Source organism: Micromys minutus (assembly GCF_963924665.1).
Source record: "Micromys minutus genome assembly, chromosome: 7".
NCBI lineage: Eukaryota > Metazoa > Chordata > Mammalia > Rodentia > Muridae > Micromys > Micromys minutus.
The window spans coordinates 22711591-22734887 of NC_137976.1; the positions used below are offsets into that span (position 1 = coordinate 22711591).

Below are 23297 nucleotides of genomic sequence, written 5' to 3' on the forward strand. Positions count from 1 at the left end.
ATACATCACTGTATCCTTACAAGTGAAATAAATGATTGGGTACCTCTCTGTTAGCCATTTCATATACAGTTAGCACAGGCTCTGTCTTTAGCAGTAAAGGGGTAGAGAGATGAGAATGCATAAGACTCCCATAGTAATTGGGAATAATTCATGTAGTTGAAACTCCTGGTATTTTTCACTAGAAGGTTTTATATTATAGTAAGCTTCCATATTGAAAAATCTATGTCATTAGAAAACAGAACAGCAGCTTTCTTCATGTGGCTACAAACGAAATCATCTACTCCAAACTCTTCTTAATAAGACTGTTTTTTTTTATTATGGACAGCTAATTTCTATTGGATCCTTAAATTCCTGTGATTTATTTTCATACTCTTCTATAGTGAAGAGTAGGGCTCAGTTAACAAGTGTGACAGATGAGATTTTTTTTCTCGTTCTTTTAAACCTCATTGTGGAAGAAAATGAATGGGTTGGAAAGTCATGGAGCTTTAAGGAAGAAGCATATTTTTGGCTACACAGCAGAACACTGGGTTTCAAGTAATGAAGCTATCTTCATTTGAACCAAGGAAACCCATTCACTGGGATGTGAGACTTTCAGGCATAAATACACATGAATGATAATATCACTAACAATCAGAAGCCCTTCAGGTACTTTAATACATGGTATTATTTCTTTTGGGGGGGAAAGGCTTGAGTTTAACATAAAAGCCTGTCATTATGTCTTTTAACTTTGCAGACATAAAAATAGAGAGAATAAAGGGGATATTTTAGAATGTGCTTAATGGATACATAAAACACTGTGAACTTTTTGCCTCCGATCAAATACCTCATGTCATTCTGTAGAACAATGGCTTTGGCGGCAATTTTGGTTGTCAGGACTGATGTGGGAGAGAGAGGGGATGAGGCAGAGCTCCCAGTATCCAGTGAACAGGACCGACAGATGCTGATGGATCTATCTGACCACAGCATCCAGGACAGCCATCACAACAAGGGATGATGTGTCCTGAGAGGCCAGCAGTGCCGGACAGAATGGAGAAACCTTGCAGTCAATGCTTTGTTTAACTTAAATCTTATCTGAAGATGGTCTAGAGCAAACCGTGCACCCTGACCTTGAGCAACGTCTGACATATCTTAGGTAATGGCTAAAAGCTTGTCTTCTTCTCTTCTTTCGAAGATTACCCACTTTTCTTTAGAGCAATCATTCAAATGTTGCCCACTGTGTGTCAATGCATTAAAGAACACATGATTCAAATGCACCTGCCATGTTACCCTTGACAACCTGCGTGCCACGAAACACAAGTTCTCAGGACCGTAGTTCAAAGTGTAAAGACCCGGTGTCAAGGTTTTGAAGCTGAAAGCCTAGATCTTTCTGTTCTCCTCCTTGAAAATAAAGACTCCATGACTGACTTAGCTTCTGAGCATTTCTGAGTCCACCAATTCACTTCCTACCACTTAAGGAGGACTGAAATAGTTTTCAGCAGTTTTCCATTCACATGCAACGCATTATAATCACGTTTTCTTTCCTTACCTTCTGTTATCCCCTCCCACTCCTCCTGATACTGTTCTTCCCAATTACACATGGTCCCCCCATAGTATTTTTCTTCTCAGTTAGCTCCCTTACCCCTGGTCATCATACGTCTCATACAGATGATCATTCCTTCTATGGATTCCCAGATGCAAGGACCACATCATCTACAGTGAACACCTTTTATGAACTCCTCCCCAGCTCCTGGTTCTTATAGTCTCTTTCCAATTATATGACCCATCCAGTGATATCTTTATTCTCAATCAGATCCCTAACCCACCCCCTGTAAGTCTTGCACAGTTGACCATCCCTGCTGCAGGTCCCTATCTTCAATGTTCATGTCATATACAAAAACAATCTTTGCATGGGTTCTCTTCCCATTTCTATCCTCTTTCTCACAATGTGCTCTGCCTCTGGGAGTGTGCAATATAAATATTCCATTTATACCTAAGCACTCAAAATTCCCTTATGTGTAATGCTAAAACTCCTAAGTGAGTTAGGAATCTCTGACCTAGGCTGAGACCTGAAACAGTCTACACATATAAACACACACGTTGTGAGGCAGTTTACAGACATTCAGTGAATGTCAGTATGATTCCCCTACAGGGCCCAACTGACTCTACACCCAACTACCAAAATGCTCACCTGACAAATATCTTGCTTTTTTTTTTCTTCAATAAAGCCACATTGACTAAAACAAACCAACATAAACAAGAAGCATCCATCAGTACTTTCTGGCATTAAAAACTCCCTTAATGTAGTCTTAATTCTCTTAAATTTAGAGCTACAGGCTTAGCGTGCCTTAGCTGTGTGACGCTTGGGTGTCTCCTTATGCCATTTGCCTGCTGCCCTGACCTTTTGGACTTGATGTGAATCCACACCGCATCTTAATCCCACATGACAGAACTGCAGCATTCTTTCCCTGCTGCCTTAATTCCTATCCACTCTTCAGATCTTAACTCCAGATCTAAGAAACACCCCAGACAGTACCTATAAATCCAGTTTTACATCCCAGGAGTGCTACATTTTCCCACAGCAAACTTCTTACAACACACATCCCAGTTCAAAGACACACAGTTGTGTGATTTTTGATTGTGTCTACCACCCAAAGGAGGCTGCACCCATCAGGGAAACCAAGCATTTAACAATCCTGCTTGCCTTTAGAGTTTACCAGGCGGCAAGTGTTTCCCACGTCACAAACTCCTGTTAACGATGAACAAACTGTAACGCCTCTAAAATCCAGGGGAAGACGCTTTCCTTGTGAACGTACAGATCCGCTTTCCATACTCCGGTTTTCCGAGTGTGCACTGACTCCCTCGGCTTCCACAATCTCTCACAGATGCCCGGCCTCTTTACCCTACGCAAGGTTCAGCTCTGTGGAATATGTATCATGTATCGTGCTGAGAAATGTGCGCATGCCGTGAATGACGATTCCTATCTGTAAGCAGCATGCTTCCTGGAAGACCTGATCGTGACGGCTGATGATAACCTTAACCGACCGACAGTAAAACCATTCCCGAAGGAGACGGCGGCGTCCATGAGAAATCAGGTAGGGGATCGTGAAAACTGTGTAGACGCCTGGCTCACCGTTTAGAGTAAAGAGCCGTCTGTAGGCGCTGTGCGTTCTGGTCGGACATTGGAAACTTTCTCAGCAGCTTCCAGAGACAGTTATATGTGCCAGGGGAGGATGATGGAGACTCCGCCACTTGGTAAAGTTTACCCTCTGGTAAGAGAAGCATTGGAATTCAGGTTCCTCCCCACACTCAAAAATATGGGGAGAACATATCAGATGCCTCAGAGCACTGACTGCTCTTCCAGAGGTCCTGTGTTCAGTTCCCAGCAACCACAGGGTGGCTCACAACCGTCTGTAATGGGATCCGATGCCCTCTTCTGGTGTGTCTGAAGACAGCTACAGTGGTCTCATATAAATATGATAATAAATAAATCTTTAAAAAATATGGGGAGAATATGTGACTTATACTATGTATACTACATGTAACTTTATTTCAAGTAAAATGTCAAAAGGAGTCAACTTCATTTTAAAAAGGGGAAAGGACAGAGCCTGAAAATGAACACCTCTAAGGTGTGCAGCCATTTGATCAAATGATCAAAGTGTTATCATCCACGAGTGCGCTTTAGTATAAAAAAAAATCAGGCCTCAGTTCCTGCCTTTTTTTATGCCAGCTCCAATGTCAATGATTTTAAAGTGTGCAGCCACGGCGACCATTCCGTGTCCCGAAACCCAGTACAGGATTGCATTGCTTACACATTCGTTCCCCAGGAATAAAACTCAAAACAACATGGGGCTGTAACTTCATTTGTGAGAGTGAAAAGACAGATCCCATCTATTCACTAATGACTAAGGCCCTGTTTGGAGTCACTGCTCCAGCATCCGCAAGGCTGGCTTTCTGAAGCATCTTTGTCTATCAGCCCGTCTATAGGTTTTAATTGTGCAGCACTCTAGTGTCTCCAGCAACAGCATTGACCACACAAAATGTATGTCCCTGAGCTAACTTTAATAACCATTTATGGATTTCCCTACCCTTATAAATCTATTACAAAGCAGTTACTCAGCGTCATTTGGTCTTAAACTGTTTTAGGGCATTTTGCAGGCGTGTTTGTGCTGGCGCGGTGGCTATCAAGTCGGAGGTTCAAAAAGTCAAACGAGTGTGCTCATGCCGTATTAATCCCCCCCCCCTTTTTTTTTTCTTTTTTCTTTTGCAAAGTTTAGGGAAAGTATTTTGAAATGTTCATTTAAGATGTATACAGAATCCTTTTTAAAATGAGAAGTTTAAAATTACTTCACAGTTTGAAGTTGCTGGCATCAAAATGAAAGGCCGTCAGATGCTTCAAAGTCATATGGAACTCTTTTAACAATGACTTGTTTGGAATGTGCTGAAAAGTCTCTTTAGACCCAGAAATAGTGACTATTCTTTCTGCTTCATTAGCACTGTGTATATCTGTCAAAATAGCTGAAATCATAGCAAACTCGTAATAAAAAGTTAATATAAATATATATGTGCATGGATAAAAGAATCAACATTTTAATTATTTACTATATTTATTTTATCCAAGGTTCCTCATTAGGAATAATGCCCTTAGTACACTCAATAGTTATTCTCTTTGTGAAAATTCTGTTACACAATGAGTAATGTAAATTACTATCTATGTCTAAAATAGTCTGGATAAAATTCACTAAGCAAATCTGAATTGGAGAATTAAGATTAATTACACCAAAACAATACACAACATCACTAAATGACTCCAAGTCTTAAAATTCTATGAGATTATTTGCAAGACATCGGACTTTGGAGTGTGGGTTCTCTGCCAATGACTAGAGAGAAAAGGTAGTTTATTTCATTCTCAGACTCAGTTATGCACACCTTATAGATCACATGACCCATTATATATTTCCATGGTGACAACAGTATTTGACACTGTTGGTTACTAGAAACATTCACTCAGTTATATATCTTTTTAGCTGGGGCTGTAGAACATCTTCATGCTTATGAAGATGGGCGTATCCCATGTGAGACTCAGACACAATGGAAGGCCCAGGGTGTGCTTTTCACAAGGCTCAATGATAACTTGTCTCAGAACCACATCATGTATACATTATTTCTTCCTTCTGACTGCTCAACTTATTTTTTCAAATTTTTTATAGCACACACATAAAGAGTGATTCAAATTAGTCCTATTGAGGCCAGTGGTAAAAGCTTCATTTTTTTGGATTAGTTTTTAAGTCTTACATCATTTTCATTTAAATAACGGAATCCATCCCACATCTTTATGTTCAACTTGAAGAAACTTGAGTGAACATTACATTTCCAGCCATCATTAATAAATAGAACAGCTGTTTTCTTTGAGGTTCAAGAACACATGAAGCTCTTCACTCCTCTTGGAAGAAATAAGTTAAAAAGAAAAAAAAAAAGCGCTTTATAATCCAAAGTGCTGATGGGTCTCAATGTCATGGAAGAGTGTTAGAGAAATAAATGGAAAAGAGGTGGGTAGGTAAGTACAGGTACAGCACAAGTGGCATCAGGCATCCTGTTCACACCACTGGGTCAGCACAGTAAGGAGAGGGGTTAGTCTCATAAATCTTTCTCTTGTTCAATCGTATGGAGACGCCATTAAACCTCTGATGATGGTATTTTCCTTTTGGCTTCCTCACAAAGGACTCATTGGTAATATAGATTTTGTGTAAGGTGCCATCACATATTGCTTTTTGAGTGTCTCCTATTTTATCATTCCTTTGCCCTCTCTAGATTGTTGTTTCATTTAAAAAACCATTACATTTAAATACAAAATTAATAAGAGAAGGTCGCGGTGAGTGCATAACCAATACACAGGTGGTATTTAGGATAAGGGTCCTGAATTCATCATCATTGAGAGTAGGAATACATGCAGGTGATGTTCTTGTTGTTGATGTGGTGGTAGAGGTGGCTGCGGTGGTGTGTGTGTGTGTGTGTGTGTGTGTGTATGTCCTTTGACCTCTTAATACACTGTTTATTGTAGCAAGCTAATTTTCCTGTACTTGGATAGATTGTTGCAATGCCCAAAATGTTTCAAAAACCCATCATCTCCTAAAGCAGCTGATTTTGTCTTGTTACAAAAGAAGCAGAAGTGTTCTACTTTGATCAAAATCCATCCAGTCAACAGGTAAAGCTTTGCAGGGCTCATAATACGTTGATGAACTCACTGCTCTTAACCAGGATCCTGGATTCTAATAAACCTGACTTGAACCTGCAAAAGGCCCCGCGACACTATTAGTTTTGGCTTTGGCTCAAATAACCACATTACTGGTCAGACACAATGGACTATTATGCTCCTGGCCTTTTGAAATCAGCAATTTAAGGGAACTGGTCCAACAAATGATTTAAACGAAGTCCACATCAAAGTAGAGAAACTCTGAACGGAAGGTCTTGCTTTTAGATTTTTTTTTTTTTTTTTTGGTCATAACTTTTTTATACATAGATATTATATGAGCTCCAAAAAGGTCTATATAGTGACCCCTACATAGAGATCATCTGTGTTGCTGAGGCTCCATTCAGTGAACTCTGTGATACAAATCTCACATTTATCAATTAGGTCTTCCTTCTTCCAGAGTTTGGTTTTTTTTTTAAAAGAAAGTTTTAAAGTCTGTAAGTTACTTCTGTCAGGAAAGTCTACAGTATATATGGCTCTTTATGTACTGATTCATCCATCGATCGGATTTTTCACTGTGACTCTGAATTCTGAGATAATTATCAAACAGTCTCTAAGGGCGTATGCACATGGTGTGATACAAAACCCTTATTTCTTATTGTCAAAATGATCATTTTTATATTAGAAAATGATAACCTTTAGGGATGCTGATTTCTTCTAATGGCATATATACCTCTTGATCCAAATTTAAGGCTACATGATATGTCAGTTACTGCCAGGGATTATCCATCCAAGCAGTGATCTGTCAATCTGCTATGTCACTGGTTTCATTATGCCTCTGAGTACCAAAATCTAAAGGCATTCAAACTCCTTATAAAACAGTGTCATGTTTGCATATGCCATAGACACACCCCCGTACTTGAATTCTACATGACTGATTATACCTATCACAGGGTGCGTAGTGACAGTGCACTATTAGATATTCCTGGCAAGAATAATTGTCGGAACCCATCCAACCCAAAGACAATGATTCGTTGCAATCCTGCAGATCCTGAGAAGACCTCTTTATTTTCAGCTCACTCAGTTGTACCTGTATTATAAATAAATTACATTTTTGGAAGAAAAATGAAAGAAGCCATCCTTGTTTGTTCTCTCTGGGAAGTCGGCAGCGCTGAGCATAACAGGAACCCCGATCATTATACTACATGTAAAAATAAACCACGGTGTTCATAAATTTGTCTAATCAAGACAAATTGATTATTTAGGCCTCAAGCTTTGATGCTGAATTCTTACCGAGGGGTATTTCCTGCTTGCAGGACTATTTTAGAACGGGTTTTATAGTTGTGCGTGTGACTCACTTTCTCTTTCACACCGCTACTGATAAGCAGCAGACAATGCCAAAGATGGGCAAAGCAATGATGGCCATGTTTGAGACTCGCCACTAACTTGATGACTATTTCACTGGCTGCGTCAACTCCAAATGCCCCGTGAGAGAAACACCGCACCCCCATTTCACTGATTCGCAAACGAGACTGGGAAACGTAATGACTCACTTAGCTAGCTTTCAGCACAAGTCCAGTGTCCCGAAAGATGGCACGTTTAATTTTCCCTGTGTGCTATTCTCTGCAGAAGCACAAAAATAAGACTCCCAAAACAGTCTCCTTAATACTCAGTAAGGACTAAGTATCAAAGGGCCAGCAGTAATTTGCCTTGAAGAATTATGTAAGACAATGACCACATTTTCTATTAATGATCTATCAAGGTTTTAGATTTCAATATGTATAGAACGAAAATGACAACGAATCGGACAAACCTTAAAGGTTTGTTGTTGGGGGATGGGTTGGGGGGGAGAAGATGAGAGAGAGAACCATGGAAGCTGCCCATGACGCAGGGCTTCCAGATCCACCTCAGCTTTTGTGGGAACTTCAATCATAATTACTTTAAGTTATTTTATCTAGTTTTGCACAGATGAGAACACTTCGACTCAGAACAGCCCCTTTGCTTGCCCAGCTGACAGGGAGTAGGACCTGAACTTGATTATTACACATAGAAGACCTGTCCTAGTCCTGAGGATGTCATGGTGCTAACTTCTTGTGCCAGTTCGCCTGGGTGAAGGCGTCCCCGGGTAGCTGGTGGAACAAGTGTGTTTGCGAGGGTAATTTTTCCAGAGAGGTTAGCCGTTAAAACTGTACTCTGAGAGACGAGCGCGTTCTTCATAACAAAGTCCATTCCTTACTTCCATGTGCTGCCAAATACTTCTGACTTCCTATTTGTTTTGCATTTGTGTTAACTATGGAAATGATGTTACAGACAGCAAATTTAGTAACTTTTATTATTATTATTATTATTATTATTATTATTATTATTATTATTATTATTATTATTATTATTTGCATTTCTGTCCAAATGAGTCATAAAGCAGCAGAAACCATCTGTAGCATCAACAATGCATTTGACCGAAGAAGTACCATGCAGTAGTGGTTCCTGAAGTTTGCATAGACCAGGAGAGCCATGAGGTGGAGACTCAAGTGATGGGCCAGCGGTTGACAAGAACCAAATGTGAGCAATCACTGAATCGGATCCTACTACATCTGCACCAGCCATTGACAACAAACAGAATTCGGGCCATCCCATGGCCATCTGAAGCAAATCGGAGAGGTGAAATACGTGCTGAGCGAAGCCTCGTGAAGTGACCAAAATGTTTTCTTAGAAACGGTCCCTTTGACCTGCTGTCCTGTCCTAATCTGTACAGTAGCAATGCTGATAGGCTCGTGCCATGCTGAGAGCGATGAATTGAGTACAGTGAGCATCTCAGTGACTGGACTGAGAAGACACCCCCAAAGCACTCTCCAAAGCCGAATTTGTAACCACGGAGGTTATGATCACCCTCTAGTGATCTGCTGCAAGTCTGATTCAGCATAGCTTGTGAGCCTGGTGGATTTTTATCTATGTCTGAGGATGCTCAGCAAACTGATGAGATGTGCCCCGAGCTGCCCTGTGCACAGCTCACCGTGCTCAACAGAGAGAGCCCAGCTCTTCAGGGCAATGTTCAGTCATCTGTCACACAACCATTGCTTCAAACACTGAACGAGTTGGCCTATAAATATTTGCCTCATCTAATTTGCAGCATCTAATATGAGGTCCTGTCCCCCTGGCCCTTTGCCAATCAGCTATTATCCCTTCAAATTTCTCGACAACCTCTTTTTTTTTTTTTCAGAAAAAAAAGATACTTTCACAACTTTCTGAGAGTTCATCAAACCCCAAATGCATTAATTTTTATGCTGTGGAAATAGGGCAAGCATGTAGTATTGGTAAAAATGTGTTGGTTGTAATGGCTCCCATTTTGATTGATAAAAGCGTGAGCCTAATGATTCTGATTTAAAAGTCATGGTCTGAAACTGTAACTCCTTTCCCACCAACCTAAATGAAAGTATGGCGACTTTCATTGAACGAAGGAGCAAGCAGGTAGACTGGCACAACACATAGGCTTGGATCTTATTACAGAGAGATGGGAACCACGATAAGGGTTTAATGGAGGGAACGAACACACGTGGATGTGTGTTTTAGACAAGAGAATCTAGAGGGTAAAAGATGCTACGGCACCACAGAGAGATGCCTGATCCTGGCATTAATAGAGGTAAACAATGGGGACAGTGGGAGAAATGTTTAAAAGGCAGAGGAGTAGGGGTCTGTGATGCCTGGTTGGAGGCTAGACCTGGCCAAGGAGAGCAAGGGATGCAACGCTTCTCCAAACTGTGTTCTGTATGTGACGGCAGGCTGCACGTCCTGGGGCCGCGGAGGACCAGGGCAGTTGCTCTTCTTAATGCTAAAGTCTCTTCTATTGCTCACCGCAAAGAAAAACTCCAACGTTCCTACAAGCCTCCGACAGCTGCTTCTCATTTTACTGGAAGTTCTATTTGCTCTCCAGTTCCCAAGTCACTGGAGCCCCCAGTAGGGGTCAATCACAAACTGTAGCACCTGAGACACTTCAGCAGAGCTTCTCGTCTGACACATACAGTTCGGCATCAAGGAAAAGGGCTCTGGGAAACATCCCATTAGTTGCAATTAAGACAGCCCAAAGACAGCCTGGGTGCTTTTTTCCCCCCTCTGCCTTTGTGTCTCCCCCATTTGATGTCAATCTCATACTCTAAAGATCAGCCTTCCTGCAGCCGTCACTAGCTAGCTAATCAACCCTAATGAGGATGCACTTTTCTCCTTCATTCTATACTTGGCAGTAAATACTGATGAAAGGCAAAAGACAATCTAATTCTATGGAAGAGAATAGAGGATACACCCCTCTGACAACTCATTTTAGCATGGCTATCATATGTCCGGCAGTGAATTTGGAGAGGCAGCCATACAGTCTGTGCTATGTTTAAAATTAAACATGGATTTTGAGAGAATGATTTCAGAATGAGGGTTAGAAAAGGGGAGAAGGGGAGACAGTCACTCCTTAGAAAAGAGGTAAAATTTTACAGAACCTCTGTATATGATCACAGAGATTCACCTGGTTTGGCACTGTCTGGCACCTACATTTTGTTTTAGTTCAGATCGAGAAAATCAAGCATCAAGGACTAAGTGGTTCCTGTGAGAAGCCAGGGAGGTGGAAGCCCGGCCGATGTATAGTGGGGTATGAATTGAGATAACAACGTATAGCTTCCGACGTCTGAGTGCTACAGCGTTCGGCCCCCAATAGAAACAGGAGATGTAAGTATCTCTTAGTTCCTATTGTAAGAGAGGTGCTCATAAACGGGATTAGATTTTCTTAATGGTTCAGCTCAGGGAGATGAAGGCGATTGCTTAGGAAATGGCTGTGGTGTAGACATGTGCATTCCGCTCAGCTTCCTGTGACTGATGGGACACAATGATGGGGACATGGCCATTTTGCTGATAGAGTCACAAATTCAGTCTGGAAATAAAACTGTGACAGTAATAAGAGCAGCTTTATCTGTGAGGTTGTGAAGAGACGAGAGAGATTAATGACATGGTCTAGTTTTCCCTGTGTAAGGGACAAGTAGCTCAAGCAAAAGAACCTTTCACACGGAAGGCCAAACTGGGAATGAATGAACGAGTTTAAATCCTAGGCTCTGCTCCACCTTCCTTTTGCTACAGTAGTACTCAAAAGGGAAACGATTTTGAAATCTTATAAAGTGGTTACAAAATGACATAATGAAGAGAAATATTCATTTTTCCCTCAATGCCTTAAAAATATTTTGAAGATCTACTGGCTATGAGTAATCAAACTTCTAACTTTAACCAAAGGAAGACAAATCACACCCTTTAAAAATAAAACCCTGGATTGGGATTAAAAGGAAGACAAACCAATTTCACATGATTCTTATCTGACTCTAAGAAAAACCTCAAGGCCCACTAGACAAGCATCTGCTAAACAATGGAATGCATTTCGGTTAAGACAGCAAAATAGTATGAAACAAAGGTCTCACCATTTTCAAATACCAAAGGGAGGCATAAATTGTAACAGTTTTAGTGGCAGTGTTTAAGAGCTTGGCAGAATGCCTCTGTGCATCTATTTTCTTCTGGTTAGATTTCCTGTTTTATGGATATGTCACAACCTATAAAGTTGTTATAAATACTGCACTAAATATAATTTCCTTTCAAAGACGGGGCTATTATGTTATGTTAAGCACTTGTTTGGAAACTAATTCATTCCTACCAAGATAGAACTGGCAACCCCAACACTGAATGAGTTATTAGAGTTCAAATGTAACAATAGCCTCAGACTGTGGTGAACTTTATCATGTGTTTACAAGTGGTTAATGACTTTGGTTTGTGTTTTTCTTTAGGTTTATAAATTAAATTCTACAAGAAATGTGTAGATGGTATGTATGTATAAGGAAATACATACACATGTGGGGAATAGAGTTGGAGACACACATTAGGCATAATTAAAGAACAGCTAATTTAAAACCACAAGTAGTAAATATTAGATAACCTCGGACGATAATGGACTACTAATTCTGAGTAGGAACTAAGCAGAATTTCTTCTCTATTCTAACCATTCTAGACAGGACTGTTTCCTCATTTTAATTAGGTGCAAAAGATCATAATTAATTAAACATAATAAATGTTATTTTTCCATTGGTCAAATGTCTCTGGAATCTTGAGTCACTTTCTGACAGCAAAATTCAGTGACATATACATCTCGATATGTAAGGTAAGGTAACTGAGGTTTTCTTGAATCTTGATATCTATTGGTAAACTATTTCTGGAGGTACGGCAGGATGCATTGCAGATTTCAACTTCCTAATGCCACTAACCTTTTTTATGACCTCCTTTACCAAGAATGATATGAACAACTATATTAAATAACCTATAACTTATTTTGGCTTTAGTGGGCTGCTACTGAACTCCCATTGCAAGTGGACCTCAGGTGGTGTGGCTGTCAGGGTGCAGTGACAAGCTCTAAACAGAGTGACCTCAGCAGACCATGCAAGTCTGAAGTGGTCATGAATATTAAGAAGTTTTGGAGGTTATTTATTCATGAATAGTATCATTAGCATTTGCATTGTATACAGAAAGATGATAATTTTACAGAGCGATGTATGGAAGGGCTGAGAATCTTAATATTTACAAAGAGATCCACCAGATAAGTTAACGGAATCAGAGTTGATGGCAAACACCTTCACTGGATAAAAGCATAATGCCTTTTACTAGTCTGTGTGCCCAACAGTCTTGATATCCGTCATCCACTTAGTGTCTATTTTATAAAAGCTCATCATAAGTGTAGCCCTGGCTTAAATGATTGTAACACAATCTTTGCTACTATGTTTGTGACATACATTTTTAACTTCTGAAAAGTCTAGAATTATAAAGAATCATTTTCAAGATCATTATTATTTTGTCAATCCACAGAATACTTTCCTATTCTTTCTAACTTCTCTGTAGACAGACAATACGAAGACAAATTTCTATGCTCCAGGAAAGAGCTGCCAATCAGGTCGAGCCTGAGATTCTGAATATTTACCGAGACACTTACAGTTGGAATTTTTGTCTAGGCCCAGATTTTCCTCTTTCCTTATTTTCTTACTCTGTCTTATTTTATGCACTTATAATATTCAACATGATGTTATAAAATATGCTAATAGTACAATGATTACTACTTTGCTTCCAAACACAGACCACAGACAGAATGAATCAGACACATGGGTCTCTCCAGCTCTGACCCAATGCAGTTGGCTGCTGGCAGTTAGGATCAAGCCACTAGGAGCTGCTTGGGTTTCCCCTATGATGTCTCTGTGCATTTTCCCTCTCAAGCAGGGCTACAATGTGGATTCATGTTTCAATTTCAACAAGTATTTATTAAAGCACAGTAAAGAATATCTAAGCAGAAAAGTCAAGGAAGGGCTGGGAACTGGGTTTAGTTCTGTAGGAGAACAACTGCCTAGGAAGAAAAATGCATGAAGATGATACTCAGCCACATTCATGTATGCACACATGCGCACATGTATGTGAGTGTGTGTGCATGCGCTCACACACACACACACACAAAGGTATGCAAGATATACATAGGCACATATACACAACATACATATACAACACATACACACAAATGCACACATCCCCCCAAACATATACACAAACACCACACATAGCATACATATATAACATGTACACACAGCAAACACAACACACACAGAGCTACCACACATAGACACACAAACCATAAACAGGCACTTGTCCTCACAATGCAGATACCACACACACACACACACACACACACACACACACACACACAAACACAAAGCACAAGTACACATATTCAGGCACCATACACACGCAGAACAGATAAAATACATACACAGACACTCATAATACAGACACAGGCATACATAGCCCATCTACAGCATATACATACAATAAATGTAGATACACATACCATAATAGACACATGCACATACACCCATACGTGCACACTAGGACATACACATACACACTCACAAATGAAGAAAAGAAATAAAGGAGGTAAGGAGGGAGGTAAGGAGGAAGAACAAAAAGGGGGAAAAAGAAAGGAATGAGAGTATCTTTTTTAGATATTGTCTAAGCAGGAGAGAAATGGGCATAGTGTGCAACTGTGCTAAGTGAGGCACTTAATTCATCACCTACACTATAAAATCTAAAAAGTTAAAAAAGAAAAACCTTCAAAAAGGAAAGAGCAGAGAAAAGTAATTCTCAAGTCAGGGTTCCTTTTAAAATATTGGAATTAATTTTCTCTGTATTAGAGGTGAAAAATAAATCGCTACCCTTATTTAAAGTAATTTTTATTCATAATTTTAATATACTGAAGTTTTCCTATCTTAGTTCCGTGAAGGAAATACTCACAGGGTGGCTAAATGGCTAAGTGCATAGAAGATCACTTTCAAGTGCAAACCGACTCTAATATTCCCTCTTAAAAGGAACCACACAGAACTACAAATTACCCTGCTAACTTCTTTGCTGTAACTGCTTCCTGCTACCAAAGGGATTCAATTTTGATTAGGTCCCTTTGTAGTGAATAATATACAGTACATTCTTCACAAAGGATAAAGGAAAATTTAAAACTCCAAATCTCGGGTTTCCTTTAATTCTTCTTAGCTTTCTCTTTGAATCAGAGTGTTGCCTCTCTTCAGTAGACCATCTATTGTTCTAATAGGTTAAGTTGACTTCAACACTCAGGCTAATGTACGTATTTAATTCAGAATGAAGTAATACACTCTCTGCAACTCACAGATCCCCCCACGACTTCATAGAAAACCAAATGCACTTGAAATGAGAATGTCTGAGTTCAGCAAGCAGACCTGGATCCAATCATATGTAACCAATTTCCATTGAAACCAATTCGGGCTTAGGAGCAAGAATTCCACATGGAAAACTTAAGGCTGGCTTAGCCATGGCACCGAGTTTAAAACAGCAGGAAGAAACCAGAACGGCTTGTTTATATTAGCATCAGTCCACCAGGGTAGAAGGCTCTGGACCAGGGTTTGAAGACAGACTTACATAACTGACTATGATTGACAGCCAGTTTTCCTGTCACAGCCTGGAGCTGGACACGCCTTTCCAACCTCTTATTCATCATGGCCATGGTGGCTGCCTCTGGTGGGCTTTGGACATCTATTGAATTTGTGCGTGCTATAAATGGGAGTGGTGTTCTTTTCACACAGCATTAGTCCGAGGAAGACTTTCAAGCCTAACTTAGCTTAAGAAGTATTGGAAGCCTCAGAAATTCAGTGTTTGTTCTTGATTTTTTTCTTCTTCTTCTTTTGATTTTTATGAGGTTGAGCTAAAAACCCCAAAGTGGGACATATTGACTTTCAAAACAGAAAGGAAATATTTTCCTCCTCCTCCTCTTTTTCTTCTTTTCTCTCCCTCCTCTTCTTTCTCCTCCTCTTCCTTCTTGCTTCTTCTCCTCCTCCTCCTCTTCCTTCTCATTCTCCTTCTCCTAATGTGAAAAGCCCACAGGCTGTTTTGCGGACATCCACTATAGTCAAAGGACGGCATTCAGAAAAGATGACAGCTCCAAGTGTTGCTAATGGTGGTTTATATTCCCTGCTTTATGTATATGCTTGTCAAACTAAGAAATTGTTTTCAGCAAAAAAAAAAAAAAAAAAATGTATTTAAAAGTCATTGCCTCTCAAATTCCACAATAAAGAATTTCTCCCTAGCAGAAAAAAACAAAAGTTCTCAGAGGAGAAACAATGAAAAATAATTAATTATTGAAACATCATGGACGCAGAAGGGGGGCGAAGGACATAGAAGACATGTGAATTCTGAATACAATGGTAAACATCTGTAAACATCTGCAAACATCAGCTTCAAGACACTGACTACTTTCAGGACACCTCTGGCACTGAACACTTGATCCACTTTAGCATACAGACTCAGTAAGAAACTGCCACCAAAATTAGCGAAGGAGAAATGAAATGTATTCACTTGATCTGCCTGGAGCACCTGTTTTGGTCAGAGGCATTGTGGGAAAGAAGGCAAAGCAAACACTGCATTCTGGGTGTACAGAAGCCACTTGGTATTCTTCCGTTTACACAACCCTGATCGGAAACATGGCCTGAAGCAATGCCTGTCTCATTTTCTGTCTACAACCAAGACTTCATGGGAACAACTGCCATTTAATTGAAAGTTTTAAAGGACATTACATTTCAAGACACAGAGATTAAAGCAGAGTGTCATTTGAGATAGAACTTACCATAATTCTGAAAATTTAATTTCTTCCAAAAAGAATATATAACAATATTTCATTTAGATATTTGACATATATAAAGGCTATATTTATAAAAAAAAAAACTAATAAAGAATGTAGTCTGCAAGCATCCAAGCTGTATTTCTCATGATAAAACACACACACACACACACACACACACACACACACACCCTTCACCATTGTCTACCTTGAACTGTCAAAGTCGCTGATGCTTCAGCTTTTCCAACCATATTTTCTGCAACACAAGTGTATGATCCCATGTCACCAGCTGTCACCTTCCGAATTTTCAAAGTATGATCATCTCGGATTTCATATCTATTGATACAATAGAAGAAAACAAAGGCACATTTTTTCCTTCCTGGAAATTCACACCATCACAGATAGGAAACTATGCCATATCTAGGCATCAGGTCATAAGCAACCATTCCTTTAAATATTCAGAAACAAAGCATATGCCAATTAATTCAGGTTCTAAAAGGGCAATTGATTTCCACAAGCTACCATACTCAAGTTTAAGGTAAATGGCTTGGGATCATTGAGGAAATCTAAGACATAAAGGTTTTCTACATTTTGACCTTATAAAGTCTGACAAAAGGTTAGGACCCATCAGATATTATTCTACAGATGTTGAAATTGAGGCCACATAGTTTTGCTTTTCAAGTATTTGGTGGTACTGTGGGAAACTGAAGGTGATATATCATCTGAAGTATTCATTTGCTCCAGTTTTCCTCTATTCAGGAGCCTTAGCTCCATTTGTTTGCTAGGAAACATAAGTCTCTTCTCTTACAACCACAGCAAGAGTGTAACCTTTCGACTTAATGAAGCAACATGTACTGTTCTAGCAGACCAAGTTTGTTCCTGGAAACCAAACCTGTCCGTTCTAGCCTTTGTTGCTCAGCAGTCTCACCAATGTGAGCTGAAATTCTTTACTGCGTGAGTCCCTTCATCATTTGGCCCTAAAAGCTCTAGTCTGACATCACATGATGCTTGCCCCATGCTTTGTGCATGAGCTATGCTAAACTTCCCCACCACTTCTCTGTCTATGCTGCCATGGTTCCTATGTACAATGTATATGACATATTTAAGCCATTGCTTATGGTTCATTTGCCTTTGGTAAGTTTCTCCTGATTCCGTACCTGTGCTCCTGCCAAAAGAGCTTGGGATGTCGTTGGGTGTGTACTCCTGCTGCGACCCCCCCTCATGTTATGTTTCTTAAGCACAGACAACCTCCATCATAATTCTACAGTGTCAATACTTGGCAAGAACCCAACATTTCCTGCTAAATGAATACACACAGCAGCCTTGTTGTGTGTTCTATTCCACTATCTATCAGCAATGTTCCCTAAATCTTAGATCTCTCTTCTTCTATTTGAGGTGTTAACAGACATCAAGAACTCCCGATCGGCTTCTACCCTTTCCCAGCCAAACGACAGCTAATAAAAAAGAAGTCCCACTGCAATTGACTCATGCTATGTGCAACCCACTCCTTTGCAAAAAGTTCAATTGGTCAGAGCAGAAGAGAAATCTGCTTAAGGAATGCCACATGTACAGTCAGGGTGGCATGCCTGAGAAGCTCTGCAGACAAGAGGGCACCCTTCTGATTCTGATTATCTATAGAGTTCTGTCCTGGCCCCTGGACATGGAGTCTACAGATGTTCCTCAACTTGTGATGCAAACACATCAAAATGAGTGTACTATACATTGATGCCATAATAAATCCAAGTCTTATTTCATATACTTGATTTCTGGTACCCTAGCTTGGCAACAGAGTATACTACCGAATATTGTTTTGGTTGGTTGGGGTATTTTTTGGTTGGTTTCTTTTTCTGTTCGGATCACGGGAACTGGGGCACATTGCTGCAGTTGAGAATTGGGGATATTACATCACTTATGACTAGGCCTGGAAAAGATTGCAATTCAAAGGGTGGGTTGTTGAACAGCTTCATGAAGTAAAGGCTAAAAGTGCAGCTGTCAGAAGTGAGGACCATGTCACTGACTAAGGACATGCATGGCCTGACTTGAACAGACATTTCAAATTGGTGCATTGTATTGTTAAGTCCCATCCGTACCTGGATTTGGGCAGTTCTCCATCATCTTTCCTCCATCGAACTGTAGGCACAGGGTCTCCTCGGGCCTCACATTTAAATTCTGCACTGTCGTCCACAGTCACTGCCAAATTACTGGGTCTCTTCACAAATGACGGCCTCTCTAGAAGTTGGATGAAGGGAAAACCCCTTAGCATGTTCAGGAAGGACAGAATTCCATTTAGCCCACACAGCTATGCCACTCCTATAGAGCTCTTGTTGTTTCAGATTTACACTAATTTCATATCTTTGGCTATTCTATTTTCTCAAGCTGCTTTTTGGGTTCCTTCTAGTGCCTTCTTTTTCCTCCATATATTGGATTACTGGTATTTCTTCCTCCCTTACTTAAAGTTATTTATATACTTTGATTAAAGATGATTTTCTCCTTTGTATAAAGATACAAAGTAGCAATGGTGAGTATGTTCTGCAGGAGGTAGATAATGTTAGGTAGAAATGTACTTACCTAAAACCGTCAGCTCTGCGACTTCGCTCTCCCGTTCCCCTACCATGTTGGTACCAACACAAACATACTTGCCAGCATCACTTTTACGCGTATAAGTTATCATGAGCTTTCCTCCTCGGATCTTCAAAACAAAACAAAACAAAAATCCCAAAAAGCAATTTGACATGGATCTTATGAAAATGTCTTTAACTGTTAACAGTTGAGATCTTCATAAATGAAGGCCATTTTCCAAACAAAATAAATCAAAGCATAATTAAGTAAAACAGCATGTGAATAAAACAAAATAAAATTGAAATGTTCAATATAAAAGATACTTTATTTACTTGTACGTCTGGAAAAGTTTCTCTATTTAGTGTGTCAAACCTTTCAGAGTGTTAATTAGGTGTTAACAAGAAAGTCTAAACTTAATAGTTAATACCTGTCCAGATTTAATCTAGAATATGAGAAGATATTCATATTCTAATATTATCAAGCATAGAAAATGTCTCTAGTTAGTTTGCTAGAGCCACCTTAAAGGAAAATGTTGTACTTGCCAATAATGAGTCTTACTTTTGATAATAGAGTATTGTTTACCCATATATTTCTCTGTTTTATTTTTGAGACTTAAGGGGCCATGAGTATAATGATCTCCCCACAAGTGTCAATAAACTGTGTAAAATTCCCCTTTCCTCTGCCCCTCCATGTCCAGGCCACCAGTCCTCTCCCCACCTGCTGCAGCCTGCCATCCAACCCAGCCCCCATTTCCAGGGGATAACCCAGACATCCAGAGAAAACTAATCAGAGAAATGCTGGAGCTAACTGATGTCATAAACCAAATGGACCTAATAGAGATCAAAAGGCTATCTCACCAAAACACCAAAGAACAAACTTTCTTCTCATCGCCTATGGAACCTTCTCCAAAACTGACCAACAAAGCAAATCTCAACAGGAACAAAAAAAAAAAAAAAAAAAAAAAAAAAAAAAAAAAAAAAAAAAATCAAAATAACACCCTGCATTTTATACAAATATTACAGATTAAAACTGGATATCAACAGCAAAAGAAACAGCAGACAGCTTACAAACTCATGGAAACTGAATAACTCACTACCAAACGAGAAATAAATTGATGCAGAAAATAAAGACAGCCAATAATGGAATAATTATGAATACAAAACACACAAATCTCATGGATACAATGAACGTTGCCTGAACAGGCGAGTTCATAGCACTTAGAGCCTACGTGAAAACGTTGCAGAGATCTAATATTAGTAACCTAACAGAATACCTGAAAGATCTAGTACAAAAAAAAAAAGAATCTCACTCAAGAGGAACATGAGGCAAGAAATAATTAAATTTATCTGAAATCAATAAACTATATTAAAATACAAAGAAGCAATAACAGAGGAAAAAATTCTCTATGAGGAAAAAAATCAGTAAGATTGACAAGCCCTTGTTCTAAATTAACCAAAAGGCAGAGAGAGAGAGAGAGAGAGAGAGAGAGAGAGAGAGAGAGAGAGAGAGAGAGAGAGAGAGAGAGAGAGAGGATATCCAAATTCACAAAATTAGAGATGAAAAGTGGAACACAAAAACAGACACTGTACAAATCCAGAGAATTATAAGGACATTGGAAAGCATGTACAGCAAATTGGAAAAAGTTAAGTAATTTTCTAGATGTATATGATTTCTTAAAGTCAACTCAAGACCAGATGTAAACACACTTAGAACTTCACTGACCTAGAACCTGTTATTAAAGGTCTCCCAACCCCCCACCTCCCCAAATCAAAACAAAGCCCAAAACAACTAAACAAACAAACAAGCAAACAGACTCATGGTGAGATGGGTTCAGTGGGTAATTCTACAGCACGTTCAAAGAGTAGTTAATACCAATTCTCTTCTACTTATTATAAGATGGGTAACCCAGGCCCAGAGAGACAAATATATAAGGCTACACTTACATGTGTATAACTGCTTTTCCACCAATGATAACAGCTACAGTTGCAGAACCACAGAGGTAAGGTATGATGTAAGTGGTTAGGTGGCTGCAGGGGGCAGACAGACCTCATTAGGAAAGTGAACTAGAACAGAAAGTTTATGGGAGGATGGGGAGGAGACAGGCATGGGAGGATCAAACATGGAGGGGGCTGGGAGAGGAGGAGCAAGGGATAGACTATGGAAGAGACAGCTAAAATTTAGGACTATTTGAGAGGCACTATGGAGATCTAATACAGTAGAATCTTCCTAAAATGTATACATATATGGAGGTGACCGAAATGGGAAGGCAGAGCCCCAACTGGACATGTCTTCTCACCAAATGAAGCTTCCAACAGTGGGTTGCATCTAATTGAGTGGTTGGCCAAAGGGTTCCCATAGGAATCCCTAAACAACCTAGAAAGGCGTTAAGACTATAGGTTGCTTCCTATAAACTAAATGCAAGGGTCATTGCTGAAGAAAACACTTACACAACTTATTGAATTTGAATAAGTTGACCTGGTACCTCAATTGAGCCATCACACTTTGGTTCTAGCATCTTTGGTACGGTAAGGTGTTCTATACGCTGCCAAAGGAGAAATGTGAACGCTAACTCAGCCACAAACTCTTAGTGTCTGCCTATGAAGGTGTCCTGTGTACAAGTCATGCTAGGGCAAAACTGGTACAAAGTTCTTGGGAGTGACTGACCTACGTACACACATATGCATAGTCACACAACTTTACAAAAGTAAAAAGTAGCATCATGTCAGCCATGAAAAATGCAACCTGCATTTTCAACTAAGTGAGGTTGTGTTTTCACACTTTATCTGTTGAACAAACTGCACACAGATATTCACCAGCAACTGGATCACGTGGCTTTACTACAAAATACTCCCAAATTATTCACTTTCACACAGACATTTCAATTTTTTTTCTGCTTCCCCTTTAGAAAGAGCCAAAAAAATGATCACTCTTGTAGTATGGCTCAAAAAACTAACAGACAAACAACCAAAAGAATGATCAAGGATACAAACCAAAACCACAAACCAAACAACGAGAACAAATCAATGGTGGACCCAACTTTAGTTCATAATAGTTCATAGTGCTACTGACTTTGTGTTCTGTTGGTTATCGTGTGCACTTTTGTGTGTATACATATAATTAGCATTTTTTTTTTACTGTCACCTTGCTATGAACATGATAAACAGGTTAATGATACTCAGAAAGGGACCAGAGGTACAGGAAAGCACAATGCTCCACCTGGTTCTACTATGCCAGACCCACTATGCTTCAATTGTACTATTAAAATCATGTCATCTTGACTGTAATCTATGAAAAGAAATGATGTAAAGGGCCTCTCATTCCTCTTGAGAGCCCTAGAAGTCACCACAGTGTTTAAGGAAAGGGAACACTTTTGTGAGATGAAAAGGACTCATCTAGTGAGAGAGTTGGGACAGGGATGATGTATTTTAGGCAGAGTCTGTCTCTTTGAGTTGGCGAGGGACATTAAACATACAATCTGTTACTGGTTATCATTATTGCTGTTGAATAAACCTGTATCTAATATACTTAAGCTCTTGACATGGAGAACCAGTAGGATATCATAAAATGCCTCGTGGGAAGATATACTGTCCATCTTCCCACATTGCTTATGCTGAAGCAGTCACAGGAGCGAGCGGAAAAACGGAGGGGAACCCAGTGGAAAAACGGAGGGGAACCCATCCATTTCAACAAGAGCCAGTCCCGCCACCCACCTAAATGGGAGGATCTGTACTGTGCTCTGTAAGAGCTTCAGTTAGTTCTGTAAGTGTGGACAGTATGTGGGGGCCTTCCTCTTATGCCCAAGAGTCTAACTTTAAATGAACTTGCATATTTAGAAAAGAAGTTCATCCTAGAGGACAAATAACATAAACAATATTAGATTAATTTAACAGGAAGAAAAAAAAAAGAGGAAACCCACAAATGCCTTCAACATTCCTTTTGATCTGAAAGTCAGTAAGTCAGTGCGCTTATCTACAACAAATAGAAGGCTTAGGGGGATGATTTGAAAACAGAGTCAAATGTGGAGAAAAAAATGAGCGCTGAAGGATGATGACATGTAAGTAATTTCCAAACGCAGAGATTTATTTCTTCAGTTTTCATGGCGCATAGCATTTATTTACTTTTGCAATTTTTAAATACTGGGGAATGTAGGACCTTAAATCAACTTGATTTTGTCCACATGGGGCATCAATTAACATTATATATTACAGCATGATGTTATTCTATTTTGAAAGATTACATACAAATGGAGAAGGAGGGGGATTTAACTAACAAGAATTGTAGGGGAGCTGCAGGGATAGTCTCAGCCAAGGAGTGATTCCAACTGTGAGAGACTAGGAGGGAACAATGGCTGAGGAGAAAGCAGAAGAAACCAGAGGATTTTAG

The 23297-nt window shown here is 39.6% G+C and overlaps 1 protein-coding gene across 1 annotated transcript in view; it reads right to left on the reverse strand.

Annotated features, from left to right (window-relative positions):
* The window catches only part of ROBO1 (roundabout guidance receptor 1), a gene marked incomplete at both ends in the record, with an annotated part of 702311 nt that overhangs the window by 96569 nt on the left and 582445 nt on the right, over positions 1-23297 (reverse strand). The window contains 3 exons of the mRNA XM_080919233.1: positions 16564-16691; positions 18446-18584; positions 18924-19044. Of these exons, the coding sequence (XP_080775359.1) occupies positions 16564-16691; positions 18446-18584; positions 18924-19044 (388 nt within the window). The remainder of the gene's footprint in view (positions 1-16563; positions 16692-18445; positions 18585-18923; positions 19045-23297) is intronic.